This window comes from Erinaceus europaeus, chromosome 11 (genome assembly GCF_950295315.1).
Source record: "Erinaceus europaeus chromosome 11, mEriEur2.1, whole genome shotgun sequence".
Taxonomy (NCBI): domain Eukaryota; kingdom Metazoa; phylum Chordata; class Mammalia; order Eulipotyphla; family Erinaceidae; genus Erinaceus; species Erinaceus europaeus.
In genome coordinates this window covers 79,224,704-79,245,222 of record NC_080172.1, presented here as the reverse complement: position 1 = coordinate 79,245,222, position 20,519 = coordinate 79,224,704, and the positions used below count along the sequence as shown (strand labels likewise).

At 37.0% G+C, this 20,519-nt stretch overlaps 1 protein-coding gene across 7 annotated transcripts in view; it reads right to left on the bottom strand.

Moving 5' to 3' along the window:
* The window catches only part of PTBP2 (polypyrimidine tract binding protein 2), a 67,049-nt gene that overhangs the window by 35,167 nt on the left and 11,363 nt on the right, over positions 1–20,519 (bottom strand). For all 7 annotated transcript variants that reach the window (XM_060202124.1, XM_060202122.1, XM_060202123.1 and 4 more), the window contains exon 3: positions 5,319–5,394. In XM_060202124.1, coding sequence (XP_060058107.1) covers positions 5,319–5,394 — 76 coding nt within the window. The remainder of the gene's footprint in view (positions 1–5,318; positions 5,395–20,519) is intronic.

Here is a 20,519-nt window from a genome sequence, read left to right as displayed (position 1 = left end):
ACATCATAACCAAGTATGATTTATTCAATCAATGTGACTCACCACATCAATAAAACAAAACAAAACAAAAAACAAAAAAACACATGGTTGTTTTGTTAGATGCCAGCAAAGCATCTGACAAAATCCAACACTCTTTCATAATTGAAACACTACTACAAAAAAAAAAAAAGTAATGATGGAAAATTCCTAAATCTAGTTGATTCCTAAATCTATCTACAGTAAACCTATAGTAAACTTCATACTCAACTATGAGAAACATATTCACACTAAGATCATGTACTAGGCAAGGCTGCCCACCATCACTTATTATTCAACATAGTCATGGAAGTTCTTGTCATAACCATTAAGAGAAATTAAAGGATTACAGATTGGAAGAGAAGAAGTCAAACTCTCACTATTTACAGATGGTAAGATGGTGTACACAGAAAAGAAAGGTATACCTAAAGAAAGGAAGCTCCTGGAAATTATTAAGCAACATAATATGGTGTTGGGCAACAAACTTAATATACAAAAGTCAGTGACATCTCTCTTCACAAACATTGTCATCAGAAGAAGAAATCCAGAAATATGTTCCACTCACTATAGCAGAAAAAACAATAAAAAATCTACAAAAGAAGTAAAAGACTTACATATTGAAAATTAGGAGTCATTATTCAGCGAATAGAAAATGATAAAAAAAAAGTGGAAAAATATTCCATGTTTATGGATTGGGAGAATTAACATTGTCAAAATAATTATTCTACCCAGAGACATATACAAATTCAATACAATCCCTATCGAGGTCCAACCAAAATTTGTAAAGAGAACAGAACAGAACAAAAACTACAATACTTTATCTGTAACTAGAATTGCCAAAGCAATCTTTAAAAAAAAAAAAAAACTGAACAGGGTGTACTGCACCAAAGCAAAGGATTCTGGGGCAGGAGAGAGAGGGTGAATAGGAAGAAAATTCGGGGGGGGGGCTATTATATAATGAAATTGTATCCATATGTCAATGACTGCAGTGTGAATCATTAACCCCCTCAATAAAAATGAAAATAAAAAAAATTAAACAAAAGTGGAGGCGTCACGCACCCAGATCTCAAACTACATTACAAGGTTATTGTAAACAAAATCATCTAGTACTGGAACAAAAACAGACACACTGACCAATGGAATAGAACTGAGAGACCAGAGCCTCCATACCTATGGATATCTAGTTCGACAAGGAGGTCCAAGTGGAAAAAGGAAGAGACTCTTCAACAAATGGTGCTAGGAAAACTAGGTTGAAGCATACAGAAGAATGTAACTGAATCACTCACTACATTTCACCAGATAATAAAGTAAACTCCAAATGGATCATGGACCATTTGCTAGACCAGAAATAATCTAGTATTTATTTAGCGGAAAATATTGGCAGAACTCTTTTTCATCTAAGTTTTATAGGCATCTTCAATGAGTCAAGTCCAGTCACAAGAAAAAACAGTAACAAAAGTAAACCAATTGGACTACATCAAATTGAGAATGTCTGCATAGTGGAAGGAACCACCACCCAAATAGACTCTTTACAAAATGAGATAAGATCTTTACATGTTGTATATCAAAAGGCTAGTAACCAAAATACATAAAGTTCACCACAGAGAAAAAAAAAATTACTCCATCCAAAAGTAGGGAGAGGATACAAACAACTTTCATCAAGAAAAGACCCAAAAGGCAACAAACATGAAAAAAATGCTTCATGTCACTGACTGTCAAGAAATGCAAATAAAGACACTGAGATACCTCTTCACCCCTGTGAGAATGCCATATATTAGAAACAACCACAACAAATGCTGGAAAGGTTGTGGGGGGCAAAAGGAACCCTCCTATACAGCTGGTGGGAATGTAAATTAGTCCAACCCCTATGAAGAGCAATCTGGAGAACACTCACAAGGATAGACATGAACTTACAGGCAATATATATTTTAAGGAATCAAACATACTCATGCAAAAAGATCTATGTTTATCAATATTCATAGTAGCACAATTTGTAATAGCCAAAGCTTGGAAGCTACCTAGGTATCCAAAACAGATGAGTGGCTAAGAAAGTTGTAGCATATACACAATGGATTACTACTTAGCTATTAAGAATGATGAATTAATCTTTACTCATCCTGGATGAAGTTTGAACGAATGATGTAAAGTGAGATAAACCAGAAAGAGAAGGATGAATATGGGATGATGTCACTCATGGACAGAGGTAGAGAAATAAGAACAGAAAGGGGAAACACAAATGGTAATTTTGACTAGGTTTGGTGTATTGTACCAAAGTAAAGGACTGAAGCAAGGGGATATCTTTCAGGGCCTGCTGCTTGGTAGAGGAGGTCCTTGGTGGATGGTAGAGGAGGACCTAGGTTGAGGGTGAATATTCACAGACAGCTATCATGGTGGGGTGAGAAATTTTACCCATGTGTCAACAACTGTATTTATTGTAAACCATTAATCCCCCCCAATAAAAAGTTAAAATAAATAAGTTTTCTCCTTTTAGGGTAGGGTGTTTATATCCTGTGAGATGTCTTTTTCTATTTAAGATGATCTCTATCATTTGTTTTCAATGTTTTGACAATTATGTGTGTTAAGTGTGATTCCACTGATTTAATTTGGGGACTCAGGTGGTGGTGCACCTGGTAGAGCGCCCATTGATTCAATTTGATATTTTAAACTTCAATTACAAACAAATTTGGTTTCATTCTCTTTATTCTCTTCCTGGATCTCCAATCATACAAGCAAGACTACTTAACTGTGCAAAAGACATGGTTTGTACTCTCTGGTAAATTGAGTAATTTTTATTCATATGTATTCAAATTTCTCTCTAGTTTCCTCTGTTGTCTCTGACATGGTTAAGACCAGTCAGCAAATTTCTCTTTTCAAATGCGGTGTTTTTCAGTTAAGGAATTTATTCTGTATATTTTCTTTATAATTCTCATTTACACATTAAGTTCTCCACATGCCCACTCAATTTCAATCTTTTACAGCTTTAAAAAGACTTTTATCTTTATCAATTACATAGCTGAGGCCATTTTAGAATCTTCACCTATTGAATGCTTCCAGATTATTTTCATAGTTCTTCATATGGTTTGTCATTTTTGATCATATGTAGATAATACTGCGGATAATAGTTTATCACACTGTGGATAATAGTTGCAATAAGACCGAATCATGTCTTCCTTGGGGTGTTTGCTTCACATAAACAGGCAATTACTGGAAAATCTTTCACTATCTTGTCAGGTTACACTATTTCAATTTTTTAGTTTTATGGATGGCAGTTTAGTGTTTTATACATAGCATTATAGTGTGTAATGCTTTCTTTTCAATGTTAGGCTTTCTGTAGTCTAAACTGAATACCAGAGGCACTTTGCAAGATGTCTGCATTCTGACTTCCCATAACTCAGACATATCAGAGCAATGCACAGCCTCTGCGATGGCCATTCTTGTTCTCATTTCCAAAGCAGCTCATTTCTGACAAACCATAAACCTCAATCTGTACAAATACAATCCAGCCACTATTTAAAAATCTGAATGAAGTGAACCCACACACAGAATCTGCCTCTGTCTTATGCTCAACCACCATAGCCAATTTCCCTTTTTTTCTTTGGATTTTCTCCAACAATTCCATGTATCTGAGCAGCTATGAATTCCAATTTCAGATTCATTAGTTCAGTGAGATATCTATGTTCTGCTTGTGCTCCACCACTCTGTGTTACCCAAGAAAGTCAAAGTGATCATGGAACCCACCTAATGTGTTTCCTTTATCTCAAGGATTACAGTCTTACAGGTATGTGTACAATTCCAGGTATTATATGTATTATAAAAGTATTGCATACCTTTTACTTAAGACAGAGTAAGAGGCTGCTATCACTTATTTTGTCAGAGCCCTACATAATAAACTTCAAAAGATATTTCTACCAGCAATCCATGTTTTAACATGAATCTGGCAAAGTAAAGTTATAGATATATGAGCCTACTTATTCAGGGTTTTTTTTGCACATGGCACTTAAGCTATCAGAATCACAGTCAGGTAGTTCTGTTTTGTAATTACGACAGAAAAATCATTGCTAATGTGCTGGCAAATTTATTTCCTAGCAAATATATAACTGTGTTTGTTAAGTACTTCATGTTATCTTTTACTTCACTAAACAGAAATGTTTACTTTAAAAATCAGGAATGTGTATCGTAAGCTATGTTATGCATGCACACAAGCAATAAATGGTAGGAAATCAAAGTACTTCCAAGTCTTTTACAATCCTTTTTCTGCCAATACTAATTCTCAAACAAGTACTTCAGAAAGGGTTAACAAAAATATTATTTTTGGTAAATAATGTAAACTTCAAGTGGGAGCCAGGTGGTGGTGCACCCAGTTAAGCACACATAATATGAAGCACATTGGGGGCCAGACGGTGGCATAGTTTGAAGCGCAAGGACCCGCCCAAGGATCCGAGTTTGAGCCTCCTGTGGGTGGGGGTTACATTTTTGTAGCAAAGCAGGTCTGCAGGTGTGTCTCATCTTCCCCCTACCCCGCTCTATTTTCCCCTCCTCTTTTCTTCCAATTTTCTGTTTTGCCCAATAAAAAATAGAAAAAATGGCTACCAGGAGCAGTGGATTTGTAGTGCCACACTGAGATAACCTTGGAGACAAAAAGAGAGAGAATACAAGGAAAGCATCTGAAAATAACAATCCCTCACATACTAGCAATAAAAAAAAATTAAATAAACCACCTGAAATTTTCAAGTAGATGATATTAAACAAACCTTAATAACTAAAATATAGCAGAGAGGAATGATTGGAAGCATGTGTGCGCACATGCGCACACGCACGCACACACATCATTGTAGTAGAATCTTTTAGCTCTCATTCACTATCTGTACTTTAGGAATCATGTGATAAGAAATATACACGAACACAAAACCAAAAATGGAAGTTCAAAGAGTAGAAGGGGACTTTTGTGAGTAAAAACAAAGGATCAGAGTTCACTCAGTATAGTGTACACATGCTTTTTTATTTTTTCTTGTAGAAATGTACCCTATTGAGAACAAAAATTCTGTAAATCAAGACTTCCTCAAAGCGATACTGGACTTAAGGGGGGAGGACCAAAAAAGTTGGCTCAGACTTTCATTTATACACAGAAGTTAACAACTTCAGGTTTTTCCACATATACATGCAGAAATGAAATTTTTACTAAAATGTTTCAATAGACAGCATTTAAAAACAAATGATATTCTGGTAAAAGCAATTAAACATTAGTTTCAACATTTCACCCCACAAAATGGCAAATAATGATACTTTAAGAGAATAACACTTACCAGTAACAACCATGTTGCTCATATTAGAGTTCGGACTACTGAGAACACTGCCTGAGAGTAGTTCGTCAGATCCTCTCTATAAAAAAAAAATCAAATTATCAAAACAAAACAGAAGCAAACAAACTGTCTCTAACAATGTGTGAGAATTATGGTGATTATATTTGTGAGGGTGAGGACACAGACCTTGTGGTGGATGTACTGTGGAATTATACCCTTATTTTACAATCTTATAAACCACTATTAGTCACAAATAAAAAAATGGCTTACGGAAAAAAGAAATATGACAGATCAACAGAAATGAATTAAGTATAAAAGCATAGTTTAAGTGAGAGTTGGTATTCATCACATTGATAAAAAATTTCTTCTTTATTTTTTTCCTCCCCTTCTCTGTTACTGAATGAACACTATTCATCACAAAAGCTCAATTTAGCTACTATACCCCTAGCTAGAAAATGCTGTAGCTCCAAAGCAAGTAAGAACTATTCCCAAGTTTGAGCTCACCTGCTTTGCAATGAGTCGAACCCAAGTTCAAGCCTGGCCCCTGCAAGCACTAGGGTAAGCTTCTGTGCTATGATCCCTTACCCCCAGACTCTGTTTCTATCTGAAAAAGTTGTCTCAGAGCAATAAAGTCAAAAACTGTAAATGACCCAAATGCCCAACAATAGATGAGGTACTATTTATCGAGGAATATTACAAAGCAATGTAAATGAACCTTGAAATGGTGCTACTACATATAAGTGTATTTTATGTGATATGTAATATTTATGTATTATGCATACCATTAAGTTAGCATAGTGTTAACAATAATATACAAAATAACTTAAAATACAAGTCATAGAAAACAGTGGTGCATCCTTTTACATCATTTTCATTAAAAAAATAAAACATGTAACAGTTATATACATGAAAACATTAAAAACTTCATGGCAGCCATCACCCATAGAATGAAAGCCGATAGGAGGATCAGGGAGCTAGCATAAGGCTGGCACACCAAATCTGCATATTTATTCTATACTTTCTCTTCAGAATATAAATCTTTCCTTTTTTTTTTTTTATCAGATTTGCATGTCTGAGGTCCCAGAGGCCCCAAATTCAACAGTTGGCACCCACCATGTATCTCAACTGAGCAGTTCTCTGGTGTGTCTGTCAAACAATCTTTTTCAAAAATTTTTTTTTAATATTTATTTTCCCCTTTGTTGCCCTTTTTCATAGTTGTTGTAGTTATTATTATTGTTGTCATTGCTATATAGGACAGAGAGAAATAGAGAGCGATGGGGAAGACGGAGGTGTGGGAGAAAGACACCTACAGACCTGCTTCACTGCCTGTGAAGTGACTCCCCTGAGGTGGGGAGCCGGGGGCTCGAACCAGGATCCTTAGGCCGGTCCTTGCGCTTTGCGCCACGTGCACTTAACCCACTGCGCTACCACCCGACTCCTCAAACAATCTTTTAAAAGTATATGTATATTAGAAAAAGGGTAGATAACCTAATGGTTATGCAAAGAGACTCTCATATGTCTGAGGCTCCAAAGTCCCAGATTCAATACCCTGAACTACCATAAGCCAGAGCTGAATACTGCTTTGGTGGTAACAAACACAACCACCACAACAAAAAATGTGTAAAAGTGTATGTATATTAGAGTACTAATAGCATCCAATTAATTTTACATGTGAATATAAGGAAATTAAAGTCTAAAGACAAAAAAAAAATACAGAACTTCTATCACCTCCTCAATTTATCACTTCAAATGTTATAGTCCCTTCCAAAATATACATGCTACTATTCATATAACAGTATCACACTATATGCCCTACTTAGCTATGTCCTCATTTCATTACTAACATAGTGTAAGTACTTTTTTTAATCATCACATACTGCTTTATTTCACTTAATAAACAGCTTCATATTCTCATATACTGGTATGCCAGGAGTTTTTAATCCCTTTATTAATGTAAATAATATGCATTTCAGTTACAAGAATTTTGCCCACCACAGTTCTTACAATGTCTTAGTTTGTCTAGCCACTGTTTTTCTTTTGCTTTGTAAGTTCTTGTGTTTCAACTCTCTAGATTCCACATGAACAAAACCATCTTCTTCTCTCTCTCTCTCTTTTTTTTTTTGTCTTTTTCTCTTTTATTTGATAGGACATAAAGAACTTAAGGGGGGTAAGGGCTAGAGAGACACCTGCAACACTGCATCACTTGTGAAGTTTCCTCAGGTGGGAATCTGGGGTTTAAAGCTTCTTGAGCATGGTAATGTGCATGTTCAACCAGGTGCACTGCCGCTTGGCCCCTTGATAGCTGTCTTTTACCTCCTTAGTTACTTCACCAAAAACTCAAATTCTATTTGGATAAAATGGCTAGTTAGGGAGTCGGACGGTAGCACAACAGGTTAAGCGCAGGTGGCGCGAAGCACAAGGACCAGCTCAAGGATCCCGGGTTCGAGCCCCCAGCTCCCCACCTGCAAGGGAGTCGCTTTACAAGCCGTTAAACAGATCTGCAGGTGTCTATCTTTCTCTTTCCCTGTCTTCCCCATCTCTCTCCATTTCTCTCTGTCCTATCTAACAATGACATCAACAACAATAATAACTACAACAATAAAACAAGGGCAACAAAAGAGAATAAACATTTTTTAAATGACTAGTTAACATTTCTTTAAGCAATGAAGTATTTATTAAACCATATTTTGCACTTACTACATTTATGAATCCCTTTATTGTGCTAGTCACTTTATTATAATGACCTGGGACTAAACTGTTTACAGCAGTAAGGTATGCCTATATATGACAAAATTATCATAATCAAGAGTATGAAATTGGTATAAAAAGAAACAGACCAATAGAGAATACCCCCAAATAAACTCATACATATATTATTAACTTACAAAACAAAAGAGCCAAGAACATACAAAAGGGAAAGACAATCTTTCCCATAAATTACAGTAGGAAGGCCTCAAAGTACACCTGGAACACTGGCTCACCTATATAATATGATGCTCTGTAATGTGTGTGACCCCAGTTTAAGCCCAGATTCTGGCCACATTGAAGCAAACTCTGGTGTTCTGATCTCTTTCACCCTCTCTGCGTTCTGTCTCAGGAAGGGAGAGAAGGGGGGAAGGGAAAGAGAAAAAAAAAACGAAACCCCAACACCTACATTTATATCATACATAAAAACTAACTCAAAATTAATTTAAGATTTAATTAATTAATTAAGATTAAATTAATTTAAGGCTTAATGGGGCTGGGTAGTGGCACACCTGGTTGAGTGTAGTCCCCACCTGCAGGGGGGGAAGTGGTGAAACAGTGTTGCAAGTGTCACTCTGTCTCTCTTCCTTTCTATCTCTCCCTTCCCTCTGGATTTCTGGCTGTCTCTATCCAATAAAAAAAAAGATAATCTTTTTAAAAATATATTCTTAAAATATTTTAGAAACTCATGGAATTCAATAGAAAAATAAGGGATAAATAGATATATTCCCAGAGACATACAGATAGTCAATAGGCACATGTAAAGAGTACATCACTGGTCATCAGGAAAATGCAAATCAAAACTCCAATGAGGTATCTGTTTGAATGGTTATTATCAAAAAGACAAGAAATAGGTCTGGGAGATAGTACGTTAGAACACAAGACTTGTTTGCCTGAGGTCCTAGATCTGATCTCTTGCACTATGACATGCCAGAACAAAGCAATGATAACATAAGTATATTAAAAAAAAAAAAAGACAGGAAATTAACAATTGTTGGAAAGGATATGAAGAAAAAGAATTTTTGTGCACTGCTGATAGTTAAATTGGTGCAGCCACTATGGAAAAACAGTATTTCTAGATGTTCTGTACTTATTTCTTCAACTAGATTTCCTAAAAATAAGAAAATAAACAAACAGCTCTTTTTGAGCACCAGAAGAATCCTATGAAATAAAATTGTTATTTATGTTTTAATTAATAAATGGCTCATGAGATTACCAAACTATTGAGGTCAAAGACACTTCAAGAATCTCGGAGAAGCATGATGGTTAGGCAAAAGACTTTCATGCCTGAGGCTCCAAAACCCCCAGGGTTCAACCCCCAACACTACCATAAACCAGAACTGAACAGTATTGTGTCAAATAATGATTTAATAATAATAACAAAAATTTAAAGAATAATTAAATACTTAATTCATATGTACTATTTAAGATGTACTATCGATGCTAAGGTCTTTGACCTCAAGAAGGTAGTCTCAATTTCTAACAGCACTGTAATTTAGTAAACACACGTGTAGATATTTGTGCTTTTTTAAAAATTCTAATATACATCTCTAAACCAAGCATTATATTATTAATTTAAGAAAATCTAACCTACCTTACAACATAGTTAACAATATAGCTATTATACTTATTATTATTTCAGGAATAAGGAAGTCTATGATGATGATTTAAATTGCCACTCTACAACTATTTTTTAAGACTTATTTTATTTTTATGAGAGATAATCAAAAAAGACCAAAGTACTGCTCAGCTCTAATCGATGGTAAAATTAGAGATTAAACCTAGGTTTGTCTTCTGGGGCCTCAGACATGCATCCCCAGTGCTCTAACTGAGCACATCTCCTGACCCTATAAACTATATTTGAGTTGATGAACTTCCATAAGAGTCTCAAAAACTAGTGAAATTCAACTTTTAATAAACTAAATTATTTCAGCAATTAGATCCTTTACTAATTACACAAAAAGGCCTGATCTACTTAACTTACTAACAAAAAAATTGTTATAAATATCACGTTAAATCTGCATCCCAAAAGTTAACAATTTACCTAATTGAGTATCATCTTATATTATTCTTAGAAGAATTTCAATGACAAATGGTCAAGAGTAAAGATCACCCTAAAACTACAAATAATAAAAAAGTCACTTGAAAGAAATGCAAAAAACTTTATAGTAGACATTTGCTAGCTGGGGAGCTAGATCAGTGAGTTATATAATAGAATTTGCTTGAGAAAGACCTCAGATTTAAACTATGCAGTATTCTGGTTTCATAAAAACAAATATCTACAAATGTCCTCTCTTGTTTTATAGTATTTCTGAGCTAATAGTCTAAAAATTTCAATGAAAACTGAATTTGGCAAAATTTATAAGAATATGTTCAACAATTTGTTTGGCTTTGTATATTAACTCTCTTTTCAACCGCCAAGTTCCAGATGCTAGCATGATGCCAACCAGACTTCCCTGGACAGACAAGCCCACCAATGTGTCCTGGAGCTCCATTTTCCAGAGCCCTTCCCCACTAGGGAAAGAGAAAGGCAGGCTGGGAGTATGGATCGACCTGTCAACACCCATGTTCATTGGGAAGCAATTACTGAAGCCAGAACTTCTACCTTCTGCATCCCACAATGACCTTAGGTCCATACTCCAGAGGGTTAAAGAATAGGAAAGCTATCAGGGGAGGGGATGGGACATGGGAGTTCTGGTGGTGGGAACTGTGTGGAGTTGTACCCCTCTTCTCCTATGGTTTAGTCAGTTTCCTTTTTATAAATAAATTAAAAAAAAATAAAGTAAACACAAATAGAAAAAATTATAAGGATAATAAAAAATGGGATTTCAGTAATAAACCTGAATATTCTAACCTAGTTTATAGAAAATTATTTCTAATGTGTCATCACATTTACTCTTTAAAACTATTATATAACACCAATTTTTAAGTTGAACAAAATGAGTCTAAAAATAAGTATCACATAGACAAAGTAAAACTTTGCTAATTAATTCAAATATCCATATGGCCCCAACTGTATAAAGTATAAAAGTAGGGAGCCAGGCGGTAGCGCACCTGGTTAAGTGCACATATTACAGTGCGCAAGGACTAGGTTCCTGGTCCCCACCTGCAGGGGGAAAATTTCATGAGTGGTGAAGTAGGGCTGCAGGTGTCTGTCTCTCTTAACCCTCCCCTCAATTTCTGTCTTGATCCATTAATAATTTTTTTTAAAGTATAAAAGTATACAATAAAGAGAACCAACAATACATATGTTTTGCTTTTTAAAATTTTTATTTATTCTGGTCAAAGACAGATTGAGAAGAGGGAGGGGGGAGAGGAAGGAAGAGAGAGAGAGATAGAGAGAGAGAGAGAGGAAAAAAGTAAGGAAGGAAGGGAGGGAGGGAGAGGAGGAGAGGAAGGAGAGGCAGGCAGGCAGACACAACACTATGAAGCTTCACTGCTCAGAAGATTTCTCCCCTACAGGTGGAGACCAAAGGCTTGAACCTTGGATTCTTGCAAATTTAAACATCCAAGTTCCCTACAACAATGCATGTGAAATCAAGTTTTTATTTTATACAAAGAGCTGTAACAACATAAAAGATTATTCAATCAATATGATGTAATAACAAAGAACAGATTTCTGCTATTCAAACAAAAAGTCACAAAAGCTTAAGTCTTCAAGACCACTAGAATTCAAACATTTACCCATCAACATCAGAAAACTAATGAGTAAAATTCAAAATCACCTCAACTTATTCCTTTGAAAAAGTTCAGGGGGCTGAATGTTGGAATACCCAGTCCCCTTCTGCAAGAGAGAAAGCTTTGCAACTGGTGATGCTGTGTTCCTTCCAGGTGTCACTTTTCTTTCTCTCTCTCTCTCTTCCCTTTCCCTCTCAATCTGTCTCCATAAAATAAGAAAATGTGTTTAACTTAAAAAAAAGAGGAGGGGGGATAGAGAGAGAGAGACAAGAGACACACAAACAGCCCTGCCTCACCACTCAGGAAGCTTTCCCCATGAAAGTGGGGACCAGGGGCTTGAATCCAAGTACTTGCACACTGTAACGTGCGCTTAACAAGGTGTGCCCTGAAGATATTTTTCTTATTTCTTAAATCTTTTTTTTTTTTTATTGCCACCAATGTTATGGTCAGAGCTCAGTGCCAGCACTATGAATTCACTGTTCCTAGCAGCCATTCCCTCCCCTCTTTTTTTCCTTCTGCTTCTATTTTATTTCACAGAATAGAGAGAAATTGAGAAGGAAGGTGAGACAGAGAGACAGACAAGATGCCTCCAGACCTGCTTCTCCACTCCTAAAGTGTTCTCCCTGCAGGTGGGGAATGGGGGCTCAGACCCTGGTCCTTGTGCATGGTGATGTGAACTTAAGCAGTGTGCCACTGCCCAGCCCCCCTTTTTTCTTAAATCTTTAAGAGATAATTAGCTCTTTAAACAAAAAGATGCAGTGAAAATGTATGGTAACAGCACAAAGATCAAGAACAGAAACATCCTATTATAATACTCACATAGTACATATAAAATATCAGAAATCATCCTTGAGGGAACTGGCTAAATTAAATTTATAAGATAACCAATAAACAAGAGATAAAAAAAAGAAAAGGTTTGCTCACTTGTGTTCCATGAAGGAAGGCCTGATGTTTTAGCCCTAGTATCAATTAAATAACTAAAGAAAATAATACAGAGAGATGTGTCACAGACCTCTTAACAGGTCCCTCGCTCTACAACCAGTGGTCACATCCATCAGGAATGTCATCATAAGCCCTTTTGTAGGCCTCTCCAGGGCCCTACCCTCACTATAAACTAAGCAATGGTAATGACTGCCCCAATCTCAGGTTTGGGTCAGCATATTCTGTCACTTGAGGAAGACTGGTCCTAAAATGAGTGCAGCCTAGAATGTTCCCAGCTGTGACCATGGATTGTGAGCTCAGTCTGACAAGAGTCTGAGGTTATACAGGCTCCTGTGCTACATATGAATGAATATATGTGGGTCCTGGATCAGATTAAGGTAGTAAACAGTCCACTGTATGTATATATATTCATAAAGTTTGGGAACTACTCTCTACCCTCATTCAGCTTTCTAGTTCTATTGTCAACACTGACACATCTTCCCAAACAATATTTCTAGTTTACCTCCATGTCAGGTATCAAGCTCAAGTAAAGATTACCAAAGTCATGGTCCCATAGGAACATTCATAAAATAGACTCAACTTTTTCCCAACCTAAAGTTCCTATTCACAACTGTTCCACTGCTGTTTTATGATTTCAGTTTATTAAAGATTTTCTCCTGCTTTATCTCACTGTCTTCCAGATACCAAGTTGCAGATGCAAATATAATTCTAACCTGACTTCCCTGGGCAGATGACCTCACCAATGTGTCCTGGAACCTCACCCCTCCAGAGCCTTATCCTACCTAGGGAAAGACAGAAACAGGCTGGGAATACAGATTGACCTGCCAATGTCCATGTCCAGCAGAGAAGCAATTATAGTAGCCAGAACTCCCACTTTCTATACCATTGTAAGAATTTTGGTCCATACTCTCAGAGTGGTAAATCTTAGGGGAAGACGACGAGGGGGCTCTCAAGTCCAATTCCACCAGGACCTAAAGTGTCTGTCACTAAGAATTTTGTTTTTATCCTATCTCTGAAAGGGTAGTGCATCTGGAAAACACCAGAGGAAGTCAGGCACCGTTTTCTCTGAGGGGAAAAAAGGAGGACGCTCTGAAGTAACAATTGGTGTAAGGTGTTCCTTAGAAAGGAAGTGAAGGCAAGACAATAAAAGAGGATAGGCAAAAACAAAAACAAAAACAAAAAAACCCATAGTTATAATGACAGATATAAAGTCGACCTGTATTGGTGACCTTGGGAGAACTACTACAGTTTTGAATGAAGAGAGTGGGAACACAGAACTATGGTGGTGGGAGTGGTGTGGGATTATACACCTTTTTACCTTATAATCTTGTAAATCAATATTAAATCACTAAAAAAAAGTTGCATTGCCAGAACTAAAATTTAGGTGGGCTGGGAAAATAGCATTAATGGTTATGCAAAAAGACTTTTATGCCCAAGGTTCTGGGGTCTCACGTTCAAACCAGCACCACCAAATGCCAGATCTGAGCAACGGTTTGGATTTTCTCTTCCTCTCCAGACTCCTCTTTCTTTGTATCTATCTATATCCCTCCTTAAATATTTAAAATGAAATAAAATTAAAGTTACTATATAGCAGAGGAGTCACTGCATCAAGAGGATGTAGTGTTCCTAAAAATTTGTATACAAATCACAAAGCAAAACAAAAAAGCTAACAACTACAAGGAGAAATCCATGCATACGTTTGAGTAGAAATTTCAATACCCTTTTTCCAGTAAGTGCTAGAATAGAAAAAAAAAAAGATCACCTGAACATATCAAACAAACATAGACCTGACATTTACAGAAGACACCACCCAATAATATCACAATATACATCTCTATCAAGTACACACACAACAATATGCTCAATTTGGTCCAGACGCAAGACTAAGCAAATATACAAAGATAAACTCTTACAAAGATGTAAGACTTGAAAATCATACAAACTATATTCTCCAGCCACAATGGAATTAAAAATAATTGACATGGGCCTAGGTTGTGGCACACCCACTCGGTTGAGCATACATCTTAGAAAGTGGAAGGACAGGGGGTGGAGCCAAGATGGTGACTTTGGAGCCACAGCTGCCTTGAGCTCCAAGCAGCAGCAGCTTGCAATGCAGGGTCCGCTGGATAGGATAAGATACTGGGCTGTCTGTAGGAGGGTGAACAGGGCTGGTCAGAGTGACACCAAAATAGTCCCATAACTCTCTCTTGGGCTGAAAACGGAAGTCAGGGGGACAAAGGAAAATCCTCTGACTATTTCTGAGCTCACCCCTCCCCCCCACGCCAGTACCAGCCCCCAAGGGCAGCACAGCCACTTCAAGCAGGCTCCCTGACAAGATTCCTGGCTGACCAGGGGTGTCATTCCAAGTCTCTTCCTTTAACTTTTTTTAAGTGGCTACAGCTCTATTAGAGTGACAAAATACCTGACCAATCAGAGCCTCATCCCTGCCTGGGGAAGACTATCCAGAGGATTTTTTTTTTTCATATGTCTTACAATTGGCTGTCTTTGCTCAGGCTGCCTGCAGCCAATCAAGCAGTCCAAGATGCAGACTAACTGTTAGGGGTTTTCTACTTCATTTTATTTTATTACTACTATTACTATATACACATGTCCCTTTTCCATCAACCTTCTTCAGGTTGACCAAAATTAACCACTGTTGTTTTCTCCATTGCTAGGTGACTGGGTGTCCTATCCATTGTGAGAGGAACTTGTTTCATTCTACCTCTTCCATCCACTCTGCCCTTTTTCCCTCCTCCTAGCTAATTAAAAACAAAAACCTCTTTCCTTTCACTGCTCTTCCTTTTTACTTCTTTCCTTCCTTTTTTTTTTTTAATTCTTTCTTCCTTCCTCCTGTTTTCTGAATTCACTGATACTCGATTGTGAATTATTTTGGGGAAGAAATCTGACACAGAATGGACTCTGTGTGTGTCTTCTCTACTTTCCTTTCTCCCCTTTCTATCCCTAGAATTTACAGTGGACAACAGATTTGCATAATTATCTACGCTTGCTATCCCTTTTTTCCTGTCTCTTTTTCTTTTGCTATTTTTTTCTTGGACTGGAGGTGATGTTTGGTGTTGGTTGAATCCTTGCCTCAGTTACTATTGTTGTAATTTCTGAGGTTGGTAACTGCACTTATCATAAAAATCTTTAGTATAGTATGGTTTGTATTAAGAACACAACTGAAGAACGACAGAGCAGAAAAATAAAAACCACATCAATTTAAAAAAAAAAAGGGTTAAATCAAGAGCAAATAAATCTGTTACCACAATATATAAGGACAGGAGCCCAGAAGAAACTCCAAATCAGTCAGAAGTAACCATATATAAGAAAAGTATGAAAGCAATAGTATACCTAATAATCACAGAAATGAAGACAACTATGGAGGAAAAAGCTATCAGGAAACAACAGAGGAATACCTCAAAGAAAATACAAGCTACTTCAAGGTAATTAGAGAAATGAAAGCTGAAATAGCGGAACTAAAAGGCCAACTAGCAGAACTAGCTAATACTATAACTGAACTGAAGAAGATGAGGGAAGGGAAAGCAGATTGACAGAAGCAAAAAACAGAATTAGCCAGTCAGAGGATGAGCTAGAGAAAACAAAGAAACAGGTAAAAGAGCTCAAAGAGATTGAGAGACACTGAAAACAAGAAGCAGAAAACAGAATTAGCCAGTCAGAGGATGAGCTAGAGAAAACAAAGAAAGAGGTAAAAGAGCTCAAACAGAGATTGAGAGATACTGAAAACAACATCAGAGACATATGGGATGATCTCAAAAGAAGTAACATTCATATAATTGGCCTACCAGATGAAGAAAGAGAGGAAGGGGAAGTAAATATTCGAGAGGAAATTATGGAAGAAAACTTCCCAGACCTAAACAACAGAAAGGACATTAAGATTCAAGAGGCCCGGGAGTTGGCTGTAGCGCAGCAGGTTAAGCGCAGGTGGCGCAAAAGCACAAGGACCGGCATAAGGATCCCGGTTCGAACCCCGGCTCTCCACCTGCAGGGGAGTCGCTTCACAGGCAGTGAAGCAGGTCTGCAGGGGTCTTCTTTCTCTCCTCCTCTCTGTCTTCCCTTCCTCTCTCCATTTCTCTCTGTACTATCCAATAACAACAACAACAGTAACTACAACAATAAAAAAAAAACAGCAAGGGCAACAAAAGGGAATAAATAAAATAAAATAAATATTAAAAAAAAAAAGATTCAAGAGGCCCAGAGAGTACCCAAACAGAATCAACCCAGACCTGAAGACATCAAGACACATCATAGTTACAATGAAAAGAAGCAAGGATAAAGAAAGAATCCTAAAGGCTGCAAGAGAAAAACAAAAAGTCACATACAGGGGAAAACCCGTAAGACTATCAGCAGGCTTCTCAAAACTCTAAAAGCCAAAAGACAAAGGGAAGATATCTATCGAGCCATCAATGAAAAAAGGTTTGACAAGGATAATATATCCTGCTAGACTTTCATTCAAACTAGATGGAGGGATCAAAACCTTCTCAGACAGACAACAGTTATAGGAGACAACCATAACCAAGCCTGCCATGAAAGAGGTACTAAAAGATCTCTTATAAACAAGAACATCACTGTAATACTTGCCATATAATCAAAGCAAATCAAATTGTTGAATAATGGCACTACAAAACATTCAATCCATAATATCAATAAATGTCAATGGCTTAAATTCACCCATTAAAAGGCACAGAGGGAGGATAGATCAGAAAACACAACCCAGCCATATGCTGCTTGCAAGAATCCCACATGACCCAACAAAGCAAACACAGACTTAAGGTGAAAGGATGAAAAATTATCATACAGGCTAATGGACCACAAAAAAAGGCAGGAACAGCCATTCTCATCTCTGACACCATAGACATTAAATAAAGTAATAAAACATAGGCAAAGCCATTACATAATGATTAGAAGATCAATCAACCAATAAGATTTAACACTTATTAACATCTTTGCACCCAACGAGGGACCATCTAAATACATCTAACAGCAACTGAAAGAATTACAAAAATACATCAATAGTAATACAATAATAGTGGGAGACTTCAACACCTAACTCTCACACTTAGATCAACGAAGCAGAGAATCAACAAAGGAACAAGAGATTTAAATGAAAAGATGGACAGACTACACCTACTGGACATTTTCAGATTCCTTCACCCCAACAAACTGGAATACACATTCTTCTCAAATCCACACAGCACATCCTCAAGGATAGACCACATGTTAGACCACAAATACAGTATCAACAAATTCAAGAGCATTGAAACCATTCCAAATATCTTCTCAGACCACAGTGGAGTAAAGCAAACTTTCAACAAAAAACAGAAAATTACTAAAAGTCACAGAATTTGGAAACTCAACAATAGACTGCTTAAGAAACGCTGGGTCAGAGAGGCACTCAAGCAAGAAATTCAAATGTTCCTGGAAACAAATGCAAACGAAGACAAAAGTTATGAAAATTATTTGGGACAAAAGCAGTATTGAGAGGGAAACTCACAGCCATACAGTCACATATTAGAGAATAAGAAAAAGCTCAAACAAACGACCTTAATACACACCTTAAGGACTTCAAGGACGAAGAACAAAGAAACCCTAAAGCAACTAGAAGGACGGTTATCACTAAAATTAGAGCAGAAATAAACAACATTAAAAATAAGAAAACCATACAAAAGATCAATGAAGCCAAATGTCAGTTCTTTGAAAAATTAAACAAGATCGACAACCCCCTGGCCAAACTCACTTAAAGGGGGGGGGGGGGGGGCGGGAGAAGACCCAAATAAATAGAATTGTAAATGATAGAGGAGCTATCACAACTAACACCACAGAAATTCAGAAAATCACGCAAGGCTTCTACAAAGAACCATATACCACCAAGCTAGAGAATCTGGAAGAAATGGAAGAATTCCTGGAAACATATACCCTTCCAAAACTGAACCAAGAAGAACTACAAAACATAAATGCACCAATCACAGATAAAGAAATCGAAAGAGTTATTAAGAATATTCCCAACAACAAAAGTCCTGGACCAGATGGCTTCACAAACGAATAATACAAAACCTTGAGGAAACAGTTAATACCTATACTTCTAAAGCTCTTCCACAAGATCGAAGAATCAGGAAGACTCCCTTCCACGTTCTATGAAGCCAACATCACCCTGATACCAAAAGCAGATAGGGACACAACAAAAAAGAAAAACTAAAGACCAGTACCTCTGATGAACATAGATGCCAAAATATTAAACAAGATCCTGGCCAACTGGATACAAAAGTATATCAAAAAGATTGTTCATCACGACCAAGTGTGATTTACCCAGGAATGCAAGGCTGGTTCAACATACATATATCAATCAATGCCATTCACCAAATCAATAAAAGCAAAACCGAAAACCACATGATTATCTCAATAGATGTAGAGAAAACCTTTGACAAAATCCAACACCCATTCATGCTCAAAACACTACAAAAAATGGGAATAGACGGTAAATTCCTCAAGATAGTGGAGTCCACATATAGCAAACCTACAGCCAACATCATACTCAATGGACAGAAGCTGAAAGCATTCCACCTCAGATTGGGGACTAGACAGGGCTGTCCACTGTCACCATTACTCTTCAACATAGTATTCAAAGTTCTTGCCATAGCAATCAGGCAAGAGAAAGAAATCAAAGGAATACAGATGAGAAGTCAAGCTCTCACTATTTGCAGATGATATGATAGTATACATAGAAAAACCTAAAGAATCCAGCAGAAAACTACTGGAAGTTATTAGGCAATATAGCAAGGTGTCAGGCTACAAAATCAATGTACAAAAATCAGTGGCATTTCTTTATGCAAACACTAAATCTGAAGAAGAAGACATCCAGAAATCACTCCCATTTACTGTTTCAGCAAAATCAATCAAATACCTAGGAGTAAAGCTGACCAAAAAAGTAAAAGACTTGTATACTGAAAACTATGAGTCACTATTCAAGGAAATAGAAAATGATACCAAGAAATGGAAAGACATCCCATGCTCATGGATTGGAAGAATAAATATCAAGATGAATATTCTCCCCAGAGCCATATACAAATTCAATGTTATATACCCATCAAAGTTCTACCAAGCTTCTTTAAGAGAATAGAACATAAACTGCAATCATATATCTAGAACCAGAAAACATCCAGAATTGCCAAAACAATCTTGAGGAAAAGAAACAGAAATGGAGGCATCAGAATCTCAGATCTCAAACTATATTATAAGGCCATGATCAAAACAGCCTGGTACTGGAACAAAAACAGGCACACAGACCAGTGGAACAGAATTGAAAGCACAGAACTAAACCCCCACACTTATGTACATATAATCTTTGATAAAGGGGACCAAATTATTAAATGGAGAAAGGAGGCTCTCTTCAATAAATGGTGCTGGGAAAACTGGGTTGAAACATGCAGAAGAATGAAACTGAACCACCGTATCTCACCAAAAACAAAAATCAACTCCAAATGGATCAAGGACATGGATGTTAGACCAGAAATTATCAAATACTTAAGAGGAAGACATTGGTGGAACACTTTTCCAGCTAAACCTCAAGGACATCTTTGATGAATCAAACCCAATTGCAGGGAAGACTAAAGCAGAAACAAACCAATGGGACTACATCAAATTGAAAAGCTTCTGCAACCAAAGAAACTATCACACCAACAAGGAGACCCCTCACAGAATGGGAGAAGATCTTCACACGCCAGACATCAGACAAGAGACTAATCACCAAAATATACAAAGAGCTCAGCAAACTTAGCACCAAAAAAGCAAACGACCCCATCCAAAAAAGGGCAGAGGATAAGA